General features: G+C 32.9%; 1 protein-coding gene across 1 annotated transcript; it reads right to left on the reverse strand.

The window, feature by feature from the left end:
• Positions 1-17,199, reverse strand: LOC127711467 (uncharacterized). The gene is made up of 9 exons (XM_052217537.1): positions 16,735-17,199; positions 14,993-15,111; positions 14,050-14,304; positions 12,987-13,124; positions 10,196-10,595; positions 8,921-9,091; positions 8,256-8,340; positions 4,683-4,814; positions 1-2,639 (listed from the first exon to the last, which is right to left on the reverse strand). The coding sequence occupies exons 1-9, from the start codon at positions 17,088-17,090 to the stop codon at positions 1,719-1,721; spliced, it is 2,577 nt and encodes an 858-aa protein (XP_052073497.1). The 5' UTR covers positions 17,091-17,199; the 3' UTR covers positions 1-1,718.
• Positions 17,200-17,899: the final 700 nt, after the last annotated feature.

Here is a 17,899-nt window from a genome sequence, read left to right on the forward strand (position 1 = left end):
TATATGTAAAATAAATTTTATTTTTACGTCATTTTTTTTTATGTAATTACCATCCACATTCATAAATGTAAACAAAACTCAAGAGCAGACATTTTACAGACACCAATTGATTTTTATCTAGATGGACCATGTCTCAATGATATAAAACAAACCACTGTAATTATCAAAACATTATGATAATATAACATCAATTTACAAAAAATATCCAGAATGAGAATGTGGATGACACTTGCAAAAGTGTATATTCTCAAAAACAAAAAAATAAATATGGGGCAGATTCAGTTTCCAAGGGACTCACTGAAACGTTTAATTTGTCCAATTTCATGAAAACTACAATCTCTGAAAATATATTTGCGAGTGACTTGATCCAGTTTATACACCAATAAATTCCTTTAAAAAAGCGTTTAATCATATTATTCTTTAATTTTTTACCAAAAAAAATATTTTTCCACACTCGTAATCATCATCATACGTCAATACATGTAGTATATGTGTGTCATTGAATTGGCCAGGCGCATGAATTTATTTGTTGGTTAACGCAAAAATATGTACTCGTGTAATTTGTTATCTGATAAAAAAATAAACTACAAAAAGTTTTATTTTCATTCAAATGAATTTTTTGTGTTTGTATTCAATTTAAAGATTAATGCAAAGTGAAAATAAATAGTTTTAACATTGAGTCGGATTGTGTTACTATCGCCTCATTGATTACAAAAAGAAGTTCGGTCAACATCGTCTATTGAAAAATAAACAATTTCAAGAACAACTACCCGAGGTCCTCTCGACCAATTATATCAAAGTATTCCCTAATATGCAAATCATATAAGAAGTATGATAATATAACATCAATTTACAATACATATCCAGGATGAGAATGTGGATTAAACTTGCAAAAGTGTATATTCTCAAAAATAAAAAATAAATATGGGGCAGATTCAGTTTCCAAGGGACTCACTGAAACGTTTGTCCAATTTCATGAAAACTGCAATCTCTGAAAAATATTCCATTAAAACTTTATATAAAACAATAGTCTTGCCCTTAGATCAGATTGCTACAACAAATCTTACAAAAATGTGGAAAAAGGGGTGAGGTAGGGAAGGGCAAGATGGTAAAACTTTGGAACTGATACATTACAATATTGTTACTTTTATTCAACCTTATGAGTCCCCTCATTTCTGATTTATGGCCTAGCCTAATGCTTATTATGTTGGTTCATGTAAATGAATTGAAGTTATCTCCCCTTTATTAATATTAAGTTGACTTGTATTGTGACATAAGCACCTACTTTTGTATAAAAGTTCATAAAAATCTGTTGAAAAATTTGTCAATCAAAATAAAAATCTGTAAAAGAAATAATCCTTGAGGCTTCAGAAATATTGACTAAATGGAAAATATTTATATGTCATGTGATACTTATTGTTGCGTATCTGTCGAGGCAAACTTGGGTTATTGTACAAAATAGGAAACTGTGACAGATGTACAGACAGAGTAATTACTAAAGGATGCTGCAATTTTATAACAGATCCCTAATTCTTATATATTTGAAGTGTAAGTACTCTTTGGTTACTCAAATTTTAGTAAAAACTTCAATTTATTCATAATCAACTTTTAGCAAGGGTTGTTTCAAAGGGTTAGATTTTTAGATAGGCAGAACCAATTTTTCTACTGAATTATAGCATATAAATATCAAATTTTCAGTCTTTAACCACATATACAGTCTATTCCTCTTTTTCAGAAAAAAACTTCTTGAACACATTTGCCGTTTTCCCTTTCAAACCATGTTCCTGCATGATGGATTTTACGCCATCTTCATTGTTTCTTTTGTAAGCAAGCTCCAAGTGATGAAGGCTGAGACCTGTGCAGGAAAGTTTCCTTGCAGTGTCTTTTGAAATAACTTTTTTAACAATGACACTAGAAAAACCCTCTACAATTGACAAATAATTAAACGGAAATAAATCCTTTGCAGAACATGTCTGTTTCAGTTTAAGATGGAACAGTTTGTATAAACTTCTTACATCCTCCTCAGAATTATGAGCATCATAAACAATCTCCAGAAACTTTTGAACTAATGTTTGTTGCTTATAATTTTGAACATCAGCTTTTGGTATTTCACGTTTTGCAATTTTCAAAGTGTCAATGCATCCATAAATAAGGTTATCAAAAGAACTCAGCAGATTAAACTCTTGCAACAAATTTCTTAGTACAGGTACATCATATGAATGGATGTTATGACCAACAAGCACAGGACGAGATTTTTTCTGTATCATTTCAATTAGTTGAAGTAAGGCTTTTCTTATACATACGCTTTCAACTGGAACACCATGGCAATACATTTGGTTTCTCTCAAAAGAGAAAGTAATGCCGGTAACATCACTGGCCTTTGATGAAATAGGTTGTCGTGGAGACACATAAAGATTTAGCATGTTGGTCCCATCATATGCTGATATTTGTGTTATATCAGAGGTTCTTGATAACCCAGTTGTTTCTAAATCAAACACGACATATTCTTCTATGCCTTCCAAAGAATATTTAGTTGGAATCTTTTCAATGTCTCTTACCGACACATTTTCTTCAATTTGTGGTTGATATGTTTCTCCTTCTATAACTGCTGCTTTAATTTGTTGAAAAGTTTTCTTATGCTAAAAAAAGACAAAAAGAAAATATTCAGAAAAATCTTTTGTTTATACCTTAATAATTTGATTTTGGATGTAACGCGTCTTCTGATTGGCTGACATTGTTTTGTTTATCAGCTCATAGACATAATTTTGTCATGTGACCGTGACGTCATCAACATTTTTTCATGATTTACTCCGGTTTAAAATGGAATTTAGAACTAAATTATAAGAAATGACTGTAATATTTTTTCTGTCTATTCGAAATAACATAAAAAATGTGGTGCACACTTTAAAATAAACCACTACGCGAGTTATTCAGTGTGCACCACATTTTTGATGTTATTTCTTCATAGACAGAAAAAATATTACAGTCATTCCTTAATTGTGTTGTTACATGTACATTGTAAAATAAAGGGAATATAACTCTTTATAACCATATTTTTCTTTTGAAATGTCATCATCTTGTTTTCTCTCTATTTTTGGCCAAATTGCAATTCATATTGTCTTTGGCAATTTATATTATAGTTTACAGATTTAACAATTTAACATAATTCATGTAAGTTTCACCATGTCCCTGTGCTTATTAATATGTTGGTCTTCTAGTCCAGTCAAACTAATTGCAACAGAAAATGTTTAAGTTCTAATCTATAGCATTAAGCCCTAAATATACACAGAAAAAAGTCCCATAAAATCTAACTTGAGGAAAACTCAAAATCAGCATTTTTTAAAATTTCCTATGGAAATTAGCATTGGAAGGGGAGATAACTCCACAAAAATGAGTCTTCTTTTGTCAGTTTTTGGTTGATTTTTATCAAAATTTATGTAAAGGATGATACTTAGATGGGGTTATAAGTTTATATTTGACTATATTATATAATCTTCTGCTCATGAAATGTACAAAACCGAAGTGTTATGGGTATTTTTATTTTTTTTGGTGCATTTTTCATTAAAGAAATTGCAAATTTGTTGCTTTGTGACCATTTTGAAAAAAAATGTGAAAATTTGGTATTGTTTATATCTGTATATTATATTTGTTCAGCATCTACCTTGTTTAAAGAAAATTTAATCAACAAAAAGAAGAATGAATGCTGAATTATTTTTATCAAATTTGATATTCTTTACCTTGACATGTTGAAAAATTCAATAAATGGTCAACTAATGAATTATGAAATCTAGATTGTAGCTTGATAAAAGATATGAAAACACCTTTAGAGTTGTTTGTTATACTCTAAAGACGGCTAAAATATCAAGAATCAATACATTTTGTTGAATAGAAGCGGTAAAGTTATAATTTTTTATCAATTTTCATTGATATTTCTGCCTTTTTTGCAGACTTATCTCCCTTTTCAATGCAAATCTCCATAGGAATTTTAAATCGTGATTTTTTTAGTCTTCCTTTAGTAAGATTTTATGGGACTTTTTTCTGTGTATATTTTGGGTATAATGCTGAAGATAAAAACTTAAAAATCTTCAGTTGCAATTACTTTAAGGTTAGGGTCAAATTTATGCTAGATTGACTGGACTATCCTGTATTTTTAAAGTTGTGGTGTAATTATTCTTGAGATAACTTCTCTTATATATGCCACATCATGCTTTCAATTGTAAGGTAGTTAATATACTAAAATCTAAATAAGACACACACCACCTATTCTTGGCCCTCGTTCCTATCCACATTGAAATTTTCACTTCAAAACATTTCATGGAAGCGAGATCAATAGACCTGTATTTATACAGGAGGGGGTACTGCACTGGTTAATAGAATTTTGGATACACCTAACAAGGCACTTCATATCTGAGAAACAGGCTAAATATGCCTCCAATTTTAGAATTCAATCATATATTTCTGTATTATTAAAAATTATCACTAAATTGCAGTGAGATGAGACTTATATATTTCTTCCTGTTGAGGCTTTAATGTGACTTTGAGATGAAGAACCTCAATAAAAGAGCTGTTCCTTTTCTTTTTGTGTGTTTTTTGTTGTACATGTACTGGATACCCCATATCCTTTGTTTTTTCTGTTATATGGCTGTCACTAAATTGACTAATTATATGCCATGAAGTTTTACCTTTCTTTTAAATCTGTCACGTTTGAAATGAACTGAGGAGCTATTCTTCTTTTGCCAGAGTCTCTTTCTGTCAATCCTCTGTCCAACTCTAACAGTAATTGTGCCTGGTGACAGCAATGCTTTCTTGTTAACCTAAAACAAGGTAAACTAGTGAGAAATGTTTTAGATGACAAAAATCATAAACCTTCCCTTTAAATTCTATATTCGACCTTTGGATAAGGTCACATGAAGGTCAACCACACACTGCTTTATATTCAAACAATTAAAAACCAAATTAACATCATTTATGGTGTGGACAAGTATTGCTGAGAAAAAGTTGATTAAAAAAATACAATTAAGTCCAATTTGAACTTGATCACCTTTGTAAGGTCATTCACCTTTGTATATAATTTGACAACAAGAGGCTGTCAGAGTGACAGCAAACCGGATTTTCCTGCAGAGGTCGAACCCTGAACAGTTGAGCAAGTATGGACACTACATTTAAGCTTAAAACAGCTCTGAATTTGGATTGTGATTGAATATTTGACACAGCATAGGTTTGTGACACAAATTGAATGTGGTTTAAGAACTGAAATACTTGAAATTGGACATTTAAATACCTATTATGGTCAAATAGCAAAAATCTAAGTACATATTAGAATCAGCATATCAAAGAACCCCAAGAATTCAATTTTTGATGAAATCAGACAAAAGTTTAATTTAAGACCCTTTGGACCTCAATGTGGACCAACTTGATAAAGGAGCCCACAATCCAAAATCTCTCAATACATGTTAGATTCAGCATTTCAAAGAACCCCATAAATAATTTTTTTGTTGAATCAAACAAAGTTTAATTTTGGACCCTGATTTGGACCAACTTGAAAACTGGGCCCAAAAATCTAATATTTAAATACAGGTTTAGATTCAGCATTTGAAAGAACCCTATATATATTTAATTTGTGTTGAAATGAAACACAGGTTAATTTTATCCATAATATTTTCTGTGCAAAGGGAAATAACTCAAACTGGATAAATAGTTCTCTAAAATAAGATATGATGCAATTTTTCAAATTATAACCAATAATATAATAACAACAACCAGTGATGACTAAGTTCTCTAAAATTAGATATCATTTATCACTCAAACATTGCTAGAATCAGCATATCAAAGAACCAAAGAATTCAATTTTTGATGAAATTAATCAAAAGTGTAATTTAGGACCCTTTGGACCTCAATGTGGTATTATCTTATTAATAATGAAAAGAAATACAGGTTTAGATTAAGCATTTCAAAGAACCCTATATGTATTCAATTTATGTTGAAATCAAACACAGTTTAATTTTGGACCCTAATTTGGACCAACTTGAAAACTGGGCCCAAAATCAGAAATCTAAATATATGTTTATTAATAGACAATAAAAGCTTAGTTTTTAAAGGAGTTTACTCCATCAAAAAAAAAATATATATAGCATTCAGAAAATGTTTTTTACAGAATAACAAACAAACTTGCCACAAAATTCTACAAACAATTTACCAAAGAAAAGAAGAAAAAAATCCAAAATTTTATTTATCATTAATACAATTTCATTTCAAAATCTATAAAACTTATCAGTAACAAGAAATAATTGTAACAGAATGCTGTTACGAAGTATCCCAAACAAAGCTCCAATAATTCGTCATTCCCATTGTCCCTTGACATTGGGCAATGTCCAGTACAAATTGGTTTATGATATGCATTAGTGACGCCTATGGATTGACCCTGTATGTCATTCAAATCTTCTTGAAATTAAGAACAGGAATTTATTTTTTATGGTTTAGGGGTGGAGATCTCGACCGTTTACAAGTTCATATATGGTTTAGGGGTAGGGATCTTGACCATTTACAAGTTCTTAAACAGGAGGGGGTGGGGGTGACCCCAGGGGACTCGCCTTATATTTCATTTGATTTGTTTTATTGTCCCATTCAAGAATATATATGGTTTAGGGGTGGGGATCTCAACGGTTTACAAGTTCTTAAACAGGATGGGGTGGGGTGACCCCAGGGGACTCGCCTTTTATTTCATTAGATTTGTTTTATTGTCCCATTCAAGAATATATATGGTTTCGGGGTGGGGATCTCGACTGTTTACAAGTTATCAAAAAGAAGGGGGGTGGGGGTGACCCCCATGGACTTCCCCTATATATCATTTGATTTGTTTTATTGTCCAATTCTAGAATATATATGGTTTAGGGGTAGGGATCTTGACCATTTACAAGTTCTTAAACAGGAGTGGGTGGGGGTGACCCCAGGGGACTCGCCTTATATTTCATTTGATTTGTTTTATTGTCCCATTCAAGAATATATATGGTTTCGGGGTGGGGATCTTGACCGTTTACAAGTTTTCAAAAAGAAGGGGGTGGGGGTTTCCGCATGGGGATCTTGACCGTTTACAAGTTTTCAAAAAGATAGGGGTGAGGGTTACCCCAGGGGATTTCATCTCAATTTCATTTGATTTGTTTTATTGTCCCATTCAAGAATATATATGGTTTAGGGGTGGGGATCTCGACTATTAACAAGTTATCAAAAAGAAGGGGGGTGGGGGTGACCCCCATGGACTTCAACTATATATCATTTGATTTGTTTTATTTTCCCATTCAAGAATATATATGGTTTAGGGGTGGGGATCTCGACGGTTTACAAGTTCTTAAACAGGATGGGGTGGGGTGACCCCAGGGGACTCGCCTTTTATTTCATTTGATTTGTTTTATTGTCCCATACAAGAATATATATGGTTTAGGGGTGGGGATATCAACCGTTTACAAGATAAAAGCACATTCTCAAATTGAAGGGGGGTGGGGGTAAGAATATATATGGTTCAGGGATACTTAATTATCTACAAAATGTCTAATAATGAACAGTAAATTTCAAATTTCATTTATACAGTCCTACTAGTAAATTTCAAACTTTATATATACAGTCCTACAGATCTTATCAGGAAACAGAAAATTTTCAAATAAATCTGTCACTCCAATGATATTATATGTTAAGATATAACCCAGATCTAATTAATAATTAATAATGTAATTAACTTCAAAATGTCTAATAATATAGCTTATCATCATTACCACTTAGGAAATAGATAATTTTCAAATAAATCTGTCACTCCAATTTTTATTGTGAGATAAGACATTATGCTTAGTCATAAAAAAGATAACAAGAGTAAAATATTTAAAAATTCCACTTTTGGATATTAAAAATGGCTAAAACACAAAGGAGATATACTTATATCTTGAAAATTGAACTAGACCTTCATTAAGTCCCAGGAAACAACATATTTAAATTTGAAAAAAATTTGTAAAAGCGTTTTCATGTTATTGTGCTGACACTGTTTGGCAGCCGCCCGTAGGCCCGCCCAGCCGCCCGCCATACATCACCATTTTAATAACCAATAATTCCTTCCAAAATCAGGTTAAAAATCACTGTGTCAGTTTTCAAATTATTGTTTAGAAACCTAAAATGACAGGTCACAAACATTATACTATGTTTATGTTACATGGGGTAAAATAAAACAGGAAATACACAGTATTTATAATATATAAGCTGTAACACAATACCTTGTTAACCCAGGTATAACCTTCATTCTTCTGAAGAACTGCAGCTGAAACTCTTGCTTTTAATGAGCTGGTTCCACCATATGATCTACAAAAAGAAATTTCACAGTTAATATTGTAAAGCAGCTGTCAGAAGATTAAACTAGCTAAAATTATTATAAAACTGTTTCAGGGGGAATAACTGTTCAAACATTTTTGAATTGTTCACTTTTGTTTCATAAGATCTCATATTAGTTTTTAAAATTTTGAAATTATATCTTTAAAAGTTTTGGAGTTGAATCACAATACCTTTGCCACCTGTCGTCTCCTAGGCCTGCCCCCCTCATATCAAAAATTTAATTTTATAAAGTGAAACTTAAATTCATGTTAAACTGTTTGCACTGTTGGTTATTTTTTTGTTAATACAGTGATATCAAAATGAAGGATTGTTTTTTAAGAATATGTTAATGATCATAGTTTAAAAAAGAATTCTGCTAAGTCAGTTTTCAGAGAAAAAAATTCTGAAATAGTCAATTTTCTAATGACAGATAAACAGCAATCATCTCCCTTTGAAATTGAAAGAATTCTATTTTGTATTGCTATGTTTATAATCATTTTCTTTGTGTTTGATGTTGGAATCATTTTGGGATGTTACTGAAAGGTTATAATCAATGTTTTTAGTTACTGACCTATTTTTTGGAGCCTTGCTTGCAACTATATTGTTGAAGTTTTCATTGCTCTGTGTTGAGCCTAAATCTACAAGTTGGCTTGATCTTTTCTTGTAATTTTCTGTCACTGTCTCTAACTGCTTACGCAGGTTCTCATTTGTCAATGGTTCACCTTTTGGGAGATGTTTATATCTGAAATGATATCAAAGAAAATAGTTGAAATGTCATACATTATATGAATGTTGATTTATGGCAATGTTTCAAATTGATCTATACTGTACAATTTTATTTACCTGTCCATTTAGTTAAATAGCTTGCTTGAATATTCCTAAAGAGGACGAACTGTGTTATTCATTTTGTATTGTAATGCATTTTTTTTTATAACAAGGATTTTGATTGGACAACATCGCATATCTTCAGGGGGTAAAACTGATGATGTACCTGTTGGATGAAATTTTTTGCGCTGTGCCAGATGACATTTCCAAAATATAAAAACAACAAGAATGTGTCCCAAGTACATGGATGCCCCATCCGCACTATCATTTTCTATGTTCAGTGGACCGTAAAAATGGGACAAAATCTCTAATTTGGCATTAAAATTAGAAGGATCATATCATAGGGAACATGTGTACTAAGTTTCAAGTTGATTGGACTTCATCAAAAACTACCTCAACCAAACACTTTAACCTGAAGCGGGACAGCCGAAAGGACGAACGGACGGACGAACGAACCGACATATGGACGAACGGACGCACAGACAGACCAGAAAACATAATGCCCATAAATGGGGCATAAAAATTTATTGAGAAAATAAGACTTGTGCATAACAATAACTGTGTTGTATTTGAATATTTGCTGATGGTTTTATCTTGCATTTTTTAGTCACCCGAAAACTCATTTGGTGATAGTAACATCACAGATGGAATAGTCCATTGGCAAGTATTCAAATACAACACAATTATTGTTCAATTCCAGGAAAAAATGTTCTTCAATTAACCATTACAAGTCTTTTTATTGTCTGTAAATTATTTTGGTACTAATGATCCTATAATTGTATTTACCTGGAGAAAAACCTTTTGTTTTTGTTTGTTTTATAGAATGAGAGGATGTACTTGTTTTATTGTATATTGTTTTTTTTTTCTGCATTTATATGACAAAACTGGTTGTCAGCATTTAAAATAGCAATAACAGCTCCCAAACTTAACTTTTGTTCTGGCATATATCACTCGTAATAAAAATTAAAAAAAAACGTTCATATATATGTATAACATCCTTCAAATTTAAAAAAATTCAAACCTGTATGTTGATGGTTGCTTGGAATATGTGCACCAATCCCCAGAACAGCCTGAATGGTCTCCAAAGAGGTGTGGAACTATACTGTCTAATCTTTCACAAAGTTCATTCTCCTTTGACTGTTTTGAACTTATAGCATACATATAGCATCTAAGTATGTAAGGAATAACTCCTTTCCCCTTCAGCCCTCTGTACTTATTTGCTGCTGCATACAGTTGTTTCGACAGATTTTTCTTGACATGGTTCTTGTCGTCTCTTTTTTTAATTTTTTCAAATTTTTGCTTCAGCCTTGATGTTGTTGTAGAGTCATTATCTGCGTGAATAATGCCAACTGTGCACCCTCTGTCGTCCATCCTTGTAACCATGGATAAAGCCATGTCAGGCTCCATGCCTTTACTTGACCCTGTAACAAAAAAGGACATTGTAATTAATACAATTAATTACGTGAGAACTGTTTTGGATGACTGAAACATATTTCATCTCCCTTCTTATAACTTACACAAGAGTGCACACACTGAAATGTCTCGCCTTCTTTACTAATCATTGATATTATGTTGATAGTCCTAAATATAAAGCTTTATTACAACTGTCACATAAACTTAACATTAACCAAGTAAACTAAACATTGACCAATGAACCATGAAAATGAGGTCAAGGTCAGATGAACCATGCTAGGCAGGCATGTACAGCTAACAGTTCTTCCATACAACAAATATAGTTGACCTATTGCTTATAGTTTAAGAAAAACAGACCAAAACACAAAAACTTAACACTGAGCAATGAACCTTGAAAATGAGGTCAAGGTCAAATAAAACCTGCGTGACTGCCAAATAGATCATAAAATATTTCCATACACCAAATATAGTTGAACTATTGCATATAGTATTAGAAAAAAAGACCAAAACTCAAAAAACTTAACTTTGACCACTGAACCATGAAAATGAGGTCAAGGTCAGATGACACCTGCCCGCTAGACATGTACACCTTACAATCATTCCATACACCAAATATAGTAGACCTATGGCATACAGTATAAGAAAAACAGACCAAAACACAAAAACTTAACTATAACCACTGAACCATGAAAATGAGGTCAAGGTCAGATGACACCTGCCAGTTGGACATGTACACCTTACAGTCCTTCCATACACCGAATATACTAGACCTATTGCTTATAGTATCTGAGATATGGACTTGACCACCAAAACTTAACCTTGTTCATTGATCCATGAAATGAGGTCGAGGTCAAGTGAAAACTGTCTGACGGGCATGAGGACCTTGCAAGGTACGCACATACCAAATGTAGTTGAACTATTGCATATAGTATAAGAAAAAAAGACCAAAACTCAAAAACTTAACTTTGACCACTGAACCATGAAAATGAGGTCAAGGTCAGATGACACCTGCCCGCTAGACATGTACACCTTACAATCATTCCATAATCCAAATATAGTAGACCTATGGCATACAGTATAAGAAAAACAGACCAAAACACAAAAACTTAACTATAACCACTGAACCATGAAAATGAGGTCAAGGTCAGATGACACCTGCCAGTTGGACATGTACACCTTACAGTCCTTCCATACACCGAATATACTAGACCTATTGCTTATAGTATCTGAGATATGGACTTGACCACCAAAACTTAACCTTGTTCACTGATCCATGAAATGAGGTTGAGGTCAAGTGAAAACTGTCTGACGGGCATGAGGAACTTGAAAGGTACGCACATACCAAATATAGTTATCCTATTACTTATAATAAGAGAGAATCTAACATTACAAAAAATCTTAACTTTTTTTTTTCAAGTAGTCACTGAACCATGAAAATGAGGTCAAGGACATTGGACATGTGACTGACGGAAAATTCGTAACATAAGGCATCCATATACAAAGTATGAAGCATCCAGACCTTCCACCTTCTAAAATATAAAGCTTTTAAGAAGTTAGCTAACGCCGCCGCCGCCGGATCACTATCCCTATGTCGAGCTTTCTGCGACAAAAGTCGCAGGCTCGACAAAAACTAAATTATTTGACATTGTAGTCTAAGAATAAGGTAATTTAAAGGTCATGGTGGTACACAACACACATACTTGATTTGTAAGTGCATAGCCATAAGGCGGTGTTATGACTATGCAATCATAAACCAAATATCATTGTCCTTTTTTCAAGGACCAAAACAAAAAGTTATGTTTTTGTAACTGTAATAATTAAAACTAGACTCATTGAGATGGAAGCCATCTCTGTGGGCCTCGCTGTGAATAATGTGTGGAAATTTGTTTGTATCTTTACCATTATGGTCATGTGATTGTCAACAGAACCAAAGTTTTTTTACCTTGACCTTTGACCTAGGAAGTTGTACATACATAAAGACACACCCTCTGGTGTTGGTTAATATACATGTTAAGTATAAACTTTGAAATCATAATGGTTCTGAAGATATAGAGCAGACACAATCTTCACCATAGGACATGGGTTGTCAACTGAAACCCAAGTATGAAATCATAATGATTTTCTAGATATAGAGGGGACACAACTTGTTACAGACGGACAGACTGGTCACTATAGGGCAACCTCCATTCGGAAAGATTGCTATAAAAAATTAATTGTTACAAATGTATGTGCTAGCTATAGTTACGACTTGTGATATTCTTATTGTTGCCTGGATGACTAATTTGCATAAACTAAAACAGATTGTGGATATGGTGACGTTTTCACAGAAGGCTGGATTAACCTTAAATCTTTGGATTTTGATGGAAAAAAACGTTTTAAAAAAATTGTTGTTTGTGTACCTTGCCAATTACTGTTGCATTGATGATTTGGAATTGTTTCCTTTCTTCCCAAATGATGCTGGCATATACTGCAAAGTTTAGTTCTTATATCATAGTCTAGAATTTTCCCTGTCTTTACACCAACTAGACTGGAATGTCCTGAAATATACGAAGTCCGTGTCCTTTTTAGTCACATAAGAAAAGGTCAAAAGCAGTTTCTGATAATTATATTCAAAATAGAAAAAAAAGGATAATGTTTGCAAATATAACTTAAAAGGTTTATCTATATGACACAGATGTAAATGTGAGTTTTGCTTAGCTTTTTTTGCTGTTTAGCCACAAGTTACAAATAAACCTAAAAATTCCAATGTCAGGTATCTGTTCCAATATCACAATCTACCTTATTACCAAATTTCATTGAAATAAAATAGTAGCTGAGAAATGGACCTTTAATTAGGCCATTAGTTTTCTTGTTTGAATTGTTTTACATTGTCATTTCTGGGCCCTAAATAGCTGACAATGTGGTATGGACTTTACTCATTGTTGAAGGCTGTACAGTGACCTATAGTTGTTAATTTCTGTGTCATTTGGTCTCTTGTGGAGAGTTGTCTCATTGGCAATCATTATGAATCATACCACATCTTCTTTTTTATACTCAACACATTACTATAGGGTAGAATGGCCTACTTTTTAGTGAACCCCAATGTGCAGTACTACTAGTTATTCATATGGTATATCTATTGATCAAATATCATTGGTCTACCATGTACAGTAGGTGAGATATGGACTTAAACATAAAAACTTAACTTAAATTGGGAATGGAAGGAAAGGACAGATATACAGAGGGACAAGGGTAAACCTAAATGTACCTATGATTTTCATAGTTGGAACCTAAATAGTTATTTTGGACGAGTTTATTAATGTGTAAACCTGACAGAATTAAAGACTAACATGCATATTTTAATTTTTACATAAAGTCCTTCTGACTTGATTCAGTTTATATGCAATTCAGTAACCTAGTGAGCACACATCAATAAACTCCTCCACTTTTATTTCTATAATATTACTGATGTTGACATGATACCTGTGTTACTGTTATATTGCCAACCAGAGCCTCTTGTTTGCCAGCCAGCATCAAAACTGCATTCTAATTCATCACTTGGGGAAATAGCTTTTTCTTCTGTACTAGCAGTTTTACAGGAATCAGATGCCTCATCCATAAGTGACAATGCTATACATTTCTCCTTCTTTTTCAGTGTCTTGGGATCAGGTGGGGGTATGTTACATGTGCTGAGAAAATTCACAACATGATCAGGACCCATTCCAGAGTGCATCATTGCTGAAATCATTATGATTTACTATGATTATCAATTTTTACCACCTACATACTGCATATATATATCTTTATCAATTAAATTAAATACAATTCAATAATAGAGCTCAGGTGACAATTGATAAAGCTACAACCTAGTGAGCTCACAAAATTCAATGTCAAAGTTCATTATGACATTTTTAATATTCAAGCAGAAATACATAGAAATTATAACTTCCTTACTTAAATCAATTTAAGGCCACCTTTAATAAATTATTGGTTTGCTGTTTACCAACTAGTGTGGGTATAAAGATAAGATTTTTTTTTCTTTTCTGAATGATGCTTAAAACCCTCTTAATTCAAAATAGTGTTATAAAAAAATAAAATAAAATTTTCATCCCAGGAAATGAGAAAATCTTTTTCTTAGTTTACTTAGGCAAGTTTTAAATTAGAAAGAACAATATATACATCCCCTGCAGTGATTTGTAATAGCTACGCTGTAAGCCATAGACATATTAGCAATCCTTGGTGTAAGCAACACTGTAAATAATAAATTACACTACATAGTACACAAATTTGAACACCCCATACCCATGTCATGAGTTTGAAAGAAACTACTTTAAAAAACATTAAACGTGTCAGAATGATAAATAAAATAGAATTAATAATCTAACTTTCCTACTTTTTTTCTTACAATAAAGCTTTTTGCACATACCAAGAGCAACTTTTGAGTTGATATCAAATGCTCCTTTTTCATTCCGCTTGCCTGTAGATACCAGTTTCATACCAGAGCATATCTGACATACCACCTCCAAAAGACTTCCTAAGCCGTACCTGTAAGATAAAAATTTAATTTTCTGAAAGGTAGCTGATATCATTTTGTTTTATCGTGAGGCCAAACTTAAAATATATGTTGTTTCCCCTTTTTAGACCCAAATTTTATATAGTGGGTAAGTACTGGGTAGGTACATGTACAAAAATGTACCTGAAGGTTCATGTAGGAAAAATATCTTATCTAACATTTATGAAAGGAAATTTACAAAAATGTCATGAAATTTACATTTTTTATTATTTATCAAGAGACTTGAAAGAAAACAACTACATTTTGTATTTCTATTTAGAATGTCAAAACAAAACTTTTTGAGTAGGGACATTTTTCTTGTGTAGGTTGCATTATATAAGGGGAAGGGAAAAGAAACAAAATTCTATTTATATAAGATGTGGTATGATTTCCAATGAGACAACTCTCTAAACAAATCTCAACAAGAGACCAAATGACACTGAATTTAACAACTATCGGTGAGTCAGGGCCTACAAAAATGAGTAAAACCCATATCGCATAGTGAGCTAAAATGTATAATAGGCAAAGAAACAATCGCTGTCCTGTTAGTATTGATTTCCTACAAGGGTTTGGATTGAGAGAAAAATTGTAAAGATTTCTGCCAGCAGGACATATTTGAAAGTGAATTGCAATCATATTCCTACAAACTTCACATGGTTTTGATAGTTTGTAAAAAATGAAGGGGTGCTAAAAATTGAATGCATGTCGTTTCGTAACCTGGTCGATTCGTAACTACGTTGTTTTGTAACTGAGACGTTTCGTACCTGGTGTAATTATATATGGTTATAAAGTGTTAGTTTAAATCAATTAGTTTAAATGAAACAGTTAAAGTTATTATTTAAAAATGATCAAATTGTTCATCTAATAATAACAATATTGTAATATTTTTAATTTAAAACTTTCTTAAATCTTTTTAATTATTGGCGAATTGGTAATTAGCTCGTTGACAGCTTTTATGGTTTTATGACAACTAATGACAGGTAATAAAAAAGTAATTACAGTAGGTGTAAAATGATTAAGTAGATTAATGGCACACGACCTGAAAAAAATAAATATTTTCTCCTTTTTTTCACTTTTACATACAATTGCATAACCCTCCTCCTTTTTCACCAGGGCTGGGGACCGGCGTTGGCAGAGTTAAAGTATTTTTTTTTTTAGAACACTTTATCTTACTCTATTCTTTTTCTTTCTTTCATATACATCACTTTGTTGTCCTTTGTTTGCATGTTTATACTGGCATAAAGCCTGATTTTTCATCCGAAAAACCCTGGTACAAACATGAAACAAAGTCTTAGTTGGCCCAGAGACATATGTGTATATATGTCTCTGATTTCACGGAGTTGCTAATCTCTGTGTATATATGTCTCTGGTTGGCCGGAGCAGCAGCAGCAGTTGGTCCGTAAACAAAAGCACACCTCCTTTACAATGTACTACATGACATCTGGGTTTGAGTGTATTTATCCCAGAATGAGAAACCTACGACTCATATTGTTATTATATATTGATATAAGGTTACAAAACGTCTCAGGTACGAAAGGACATAGTAAGTTACGAATCGACTAGTTACGAAACGACCAGGTTACGAAACGGCCTGCACCCTAAAAATTATTGTTTACCTCATTTCACCTACTATATCCTTCAGATGGAGTGGGGTGTTGCATCTGTTGCAGAAGAGTTGTTCCGCTAGCACTTCCAACTCAACAACCCTCCTACCTTCATTCCATAAGATGTTTTTACTGTGTCCGATATCAGTTGAAACAGTAACATTGGAGGCTATGTTCTCAACTGATACCGGTGTCTCTTGAATCATTGTCGGTTCTAATGGCAATTCTCCCCTCGTACCGTAATCATGGTCTCCCCATTGAGTAAATTTATCTCTCTCGTTCAAAGTGTTCATCCTTTTAGATTTTTTGAATCTGTCGTTCTTAATAAACCGACCGCGAACACGAAGGCGGTCGCAGTCGTCTGCCATTTTCTTTGTTTACCTTGTCTACCTATTGCGTAAAAAAAGAATCGGAACCGATTTTAATTACGCAAAATGCACGTGCTATAATAGGTCATGTGATACCCGTCCGTCTCTACCTTAATACAAATAAATAAATTTTTAATACCACCGGAAACGGCGAATAATTAGTAGACGGGGGGAAATTAGACTCTGTAGTAGATCCTATTTTTGAAATCTACAGGAGTTTTGTTTTTTACGTACGATGGAGCTTGGAATTCTCTAACTACATATGGTTCCGCAGACAGACTCTCCGTATTATGATATTACGGTAAACGTGGAACTCATGAGAGCATGAAGCTGAGAATACTTTAAGACATAATTATAGTTATCTCAGATGAGAGGTAGAAAGTAAAGATAAACTGTTAGCGCAGGATAATGTTCACATGCAGCAAATTTAAAGAGAACGATTTCTCATTTAGTATGGAACTGTGACAGATGACATATATAGACCATCGCACTTCAGCGAACAGACCATCGCACTTCGGCGTAGACCATCGCACTTCAGCGTGACCATCGCACTTCAGCGTCCCCATCGCACCTCCGAGTCCTACATATATAAACTGTAAGCAGCAATAATGTTCAGCAAAGTAAGATCTACAAAAAAGTTAATATGACCATAATTGTCAATTGACCCCTTAAGGAGTTATTGCCCTTTAAAGCCAATTTTACACAATTTGTTCATCAAGTTTGCTAACATTTAAAAATCTTCTCCTCTGAAACTACTGGGCCAATTACCTTCAAACTTTAACTAAATGTTCCTTAGTGTATCTTGTTTA

Source organism: Mytilus californianus, unplaced genomic scaffold, assembly GCF_021869535.1.
Source record: "Mytilus californianus isolate M0D057914Y unplaced genomic scaffold, xbMytCali1.0.p SCAF_8, whole genome shotgun sequence".
Taxonomy (NCBI): Eukaryota; Metazoa; Mollusca; class Bivalvia; order Mytilida; family Mytilidae; genus Mytilus; species Mytilus californianus.

Excerpts from the sequence above, each read along its gene's own strand:
- LOC127711467 (XM_052217537.1), bottom strand. The coding sequence starts at position 17,090 with ATGGCAGACGACTGCGACCGCCTTCGTGTTCGCGGTCGGTTTATTAAG. Across the intron at positions 4,815-8,255 it reads GTTATACCTGGGTTAACAAG|GTTAACAAGAAAGCATTGCT; the intron begins GTATTGTGTTAC and ends ACCTTGTTTTAG. Across the intron at positions 2,640-4,682 it reads GTGACAGATTTAAAAGAAAG|CATAAGAAAACTTTTCAACA; the intron begins GTAAAACTTCAT and ends GTCTTTTTTTAG.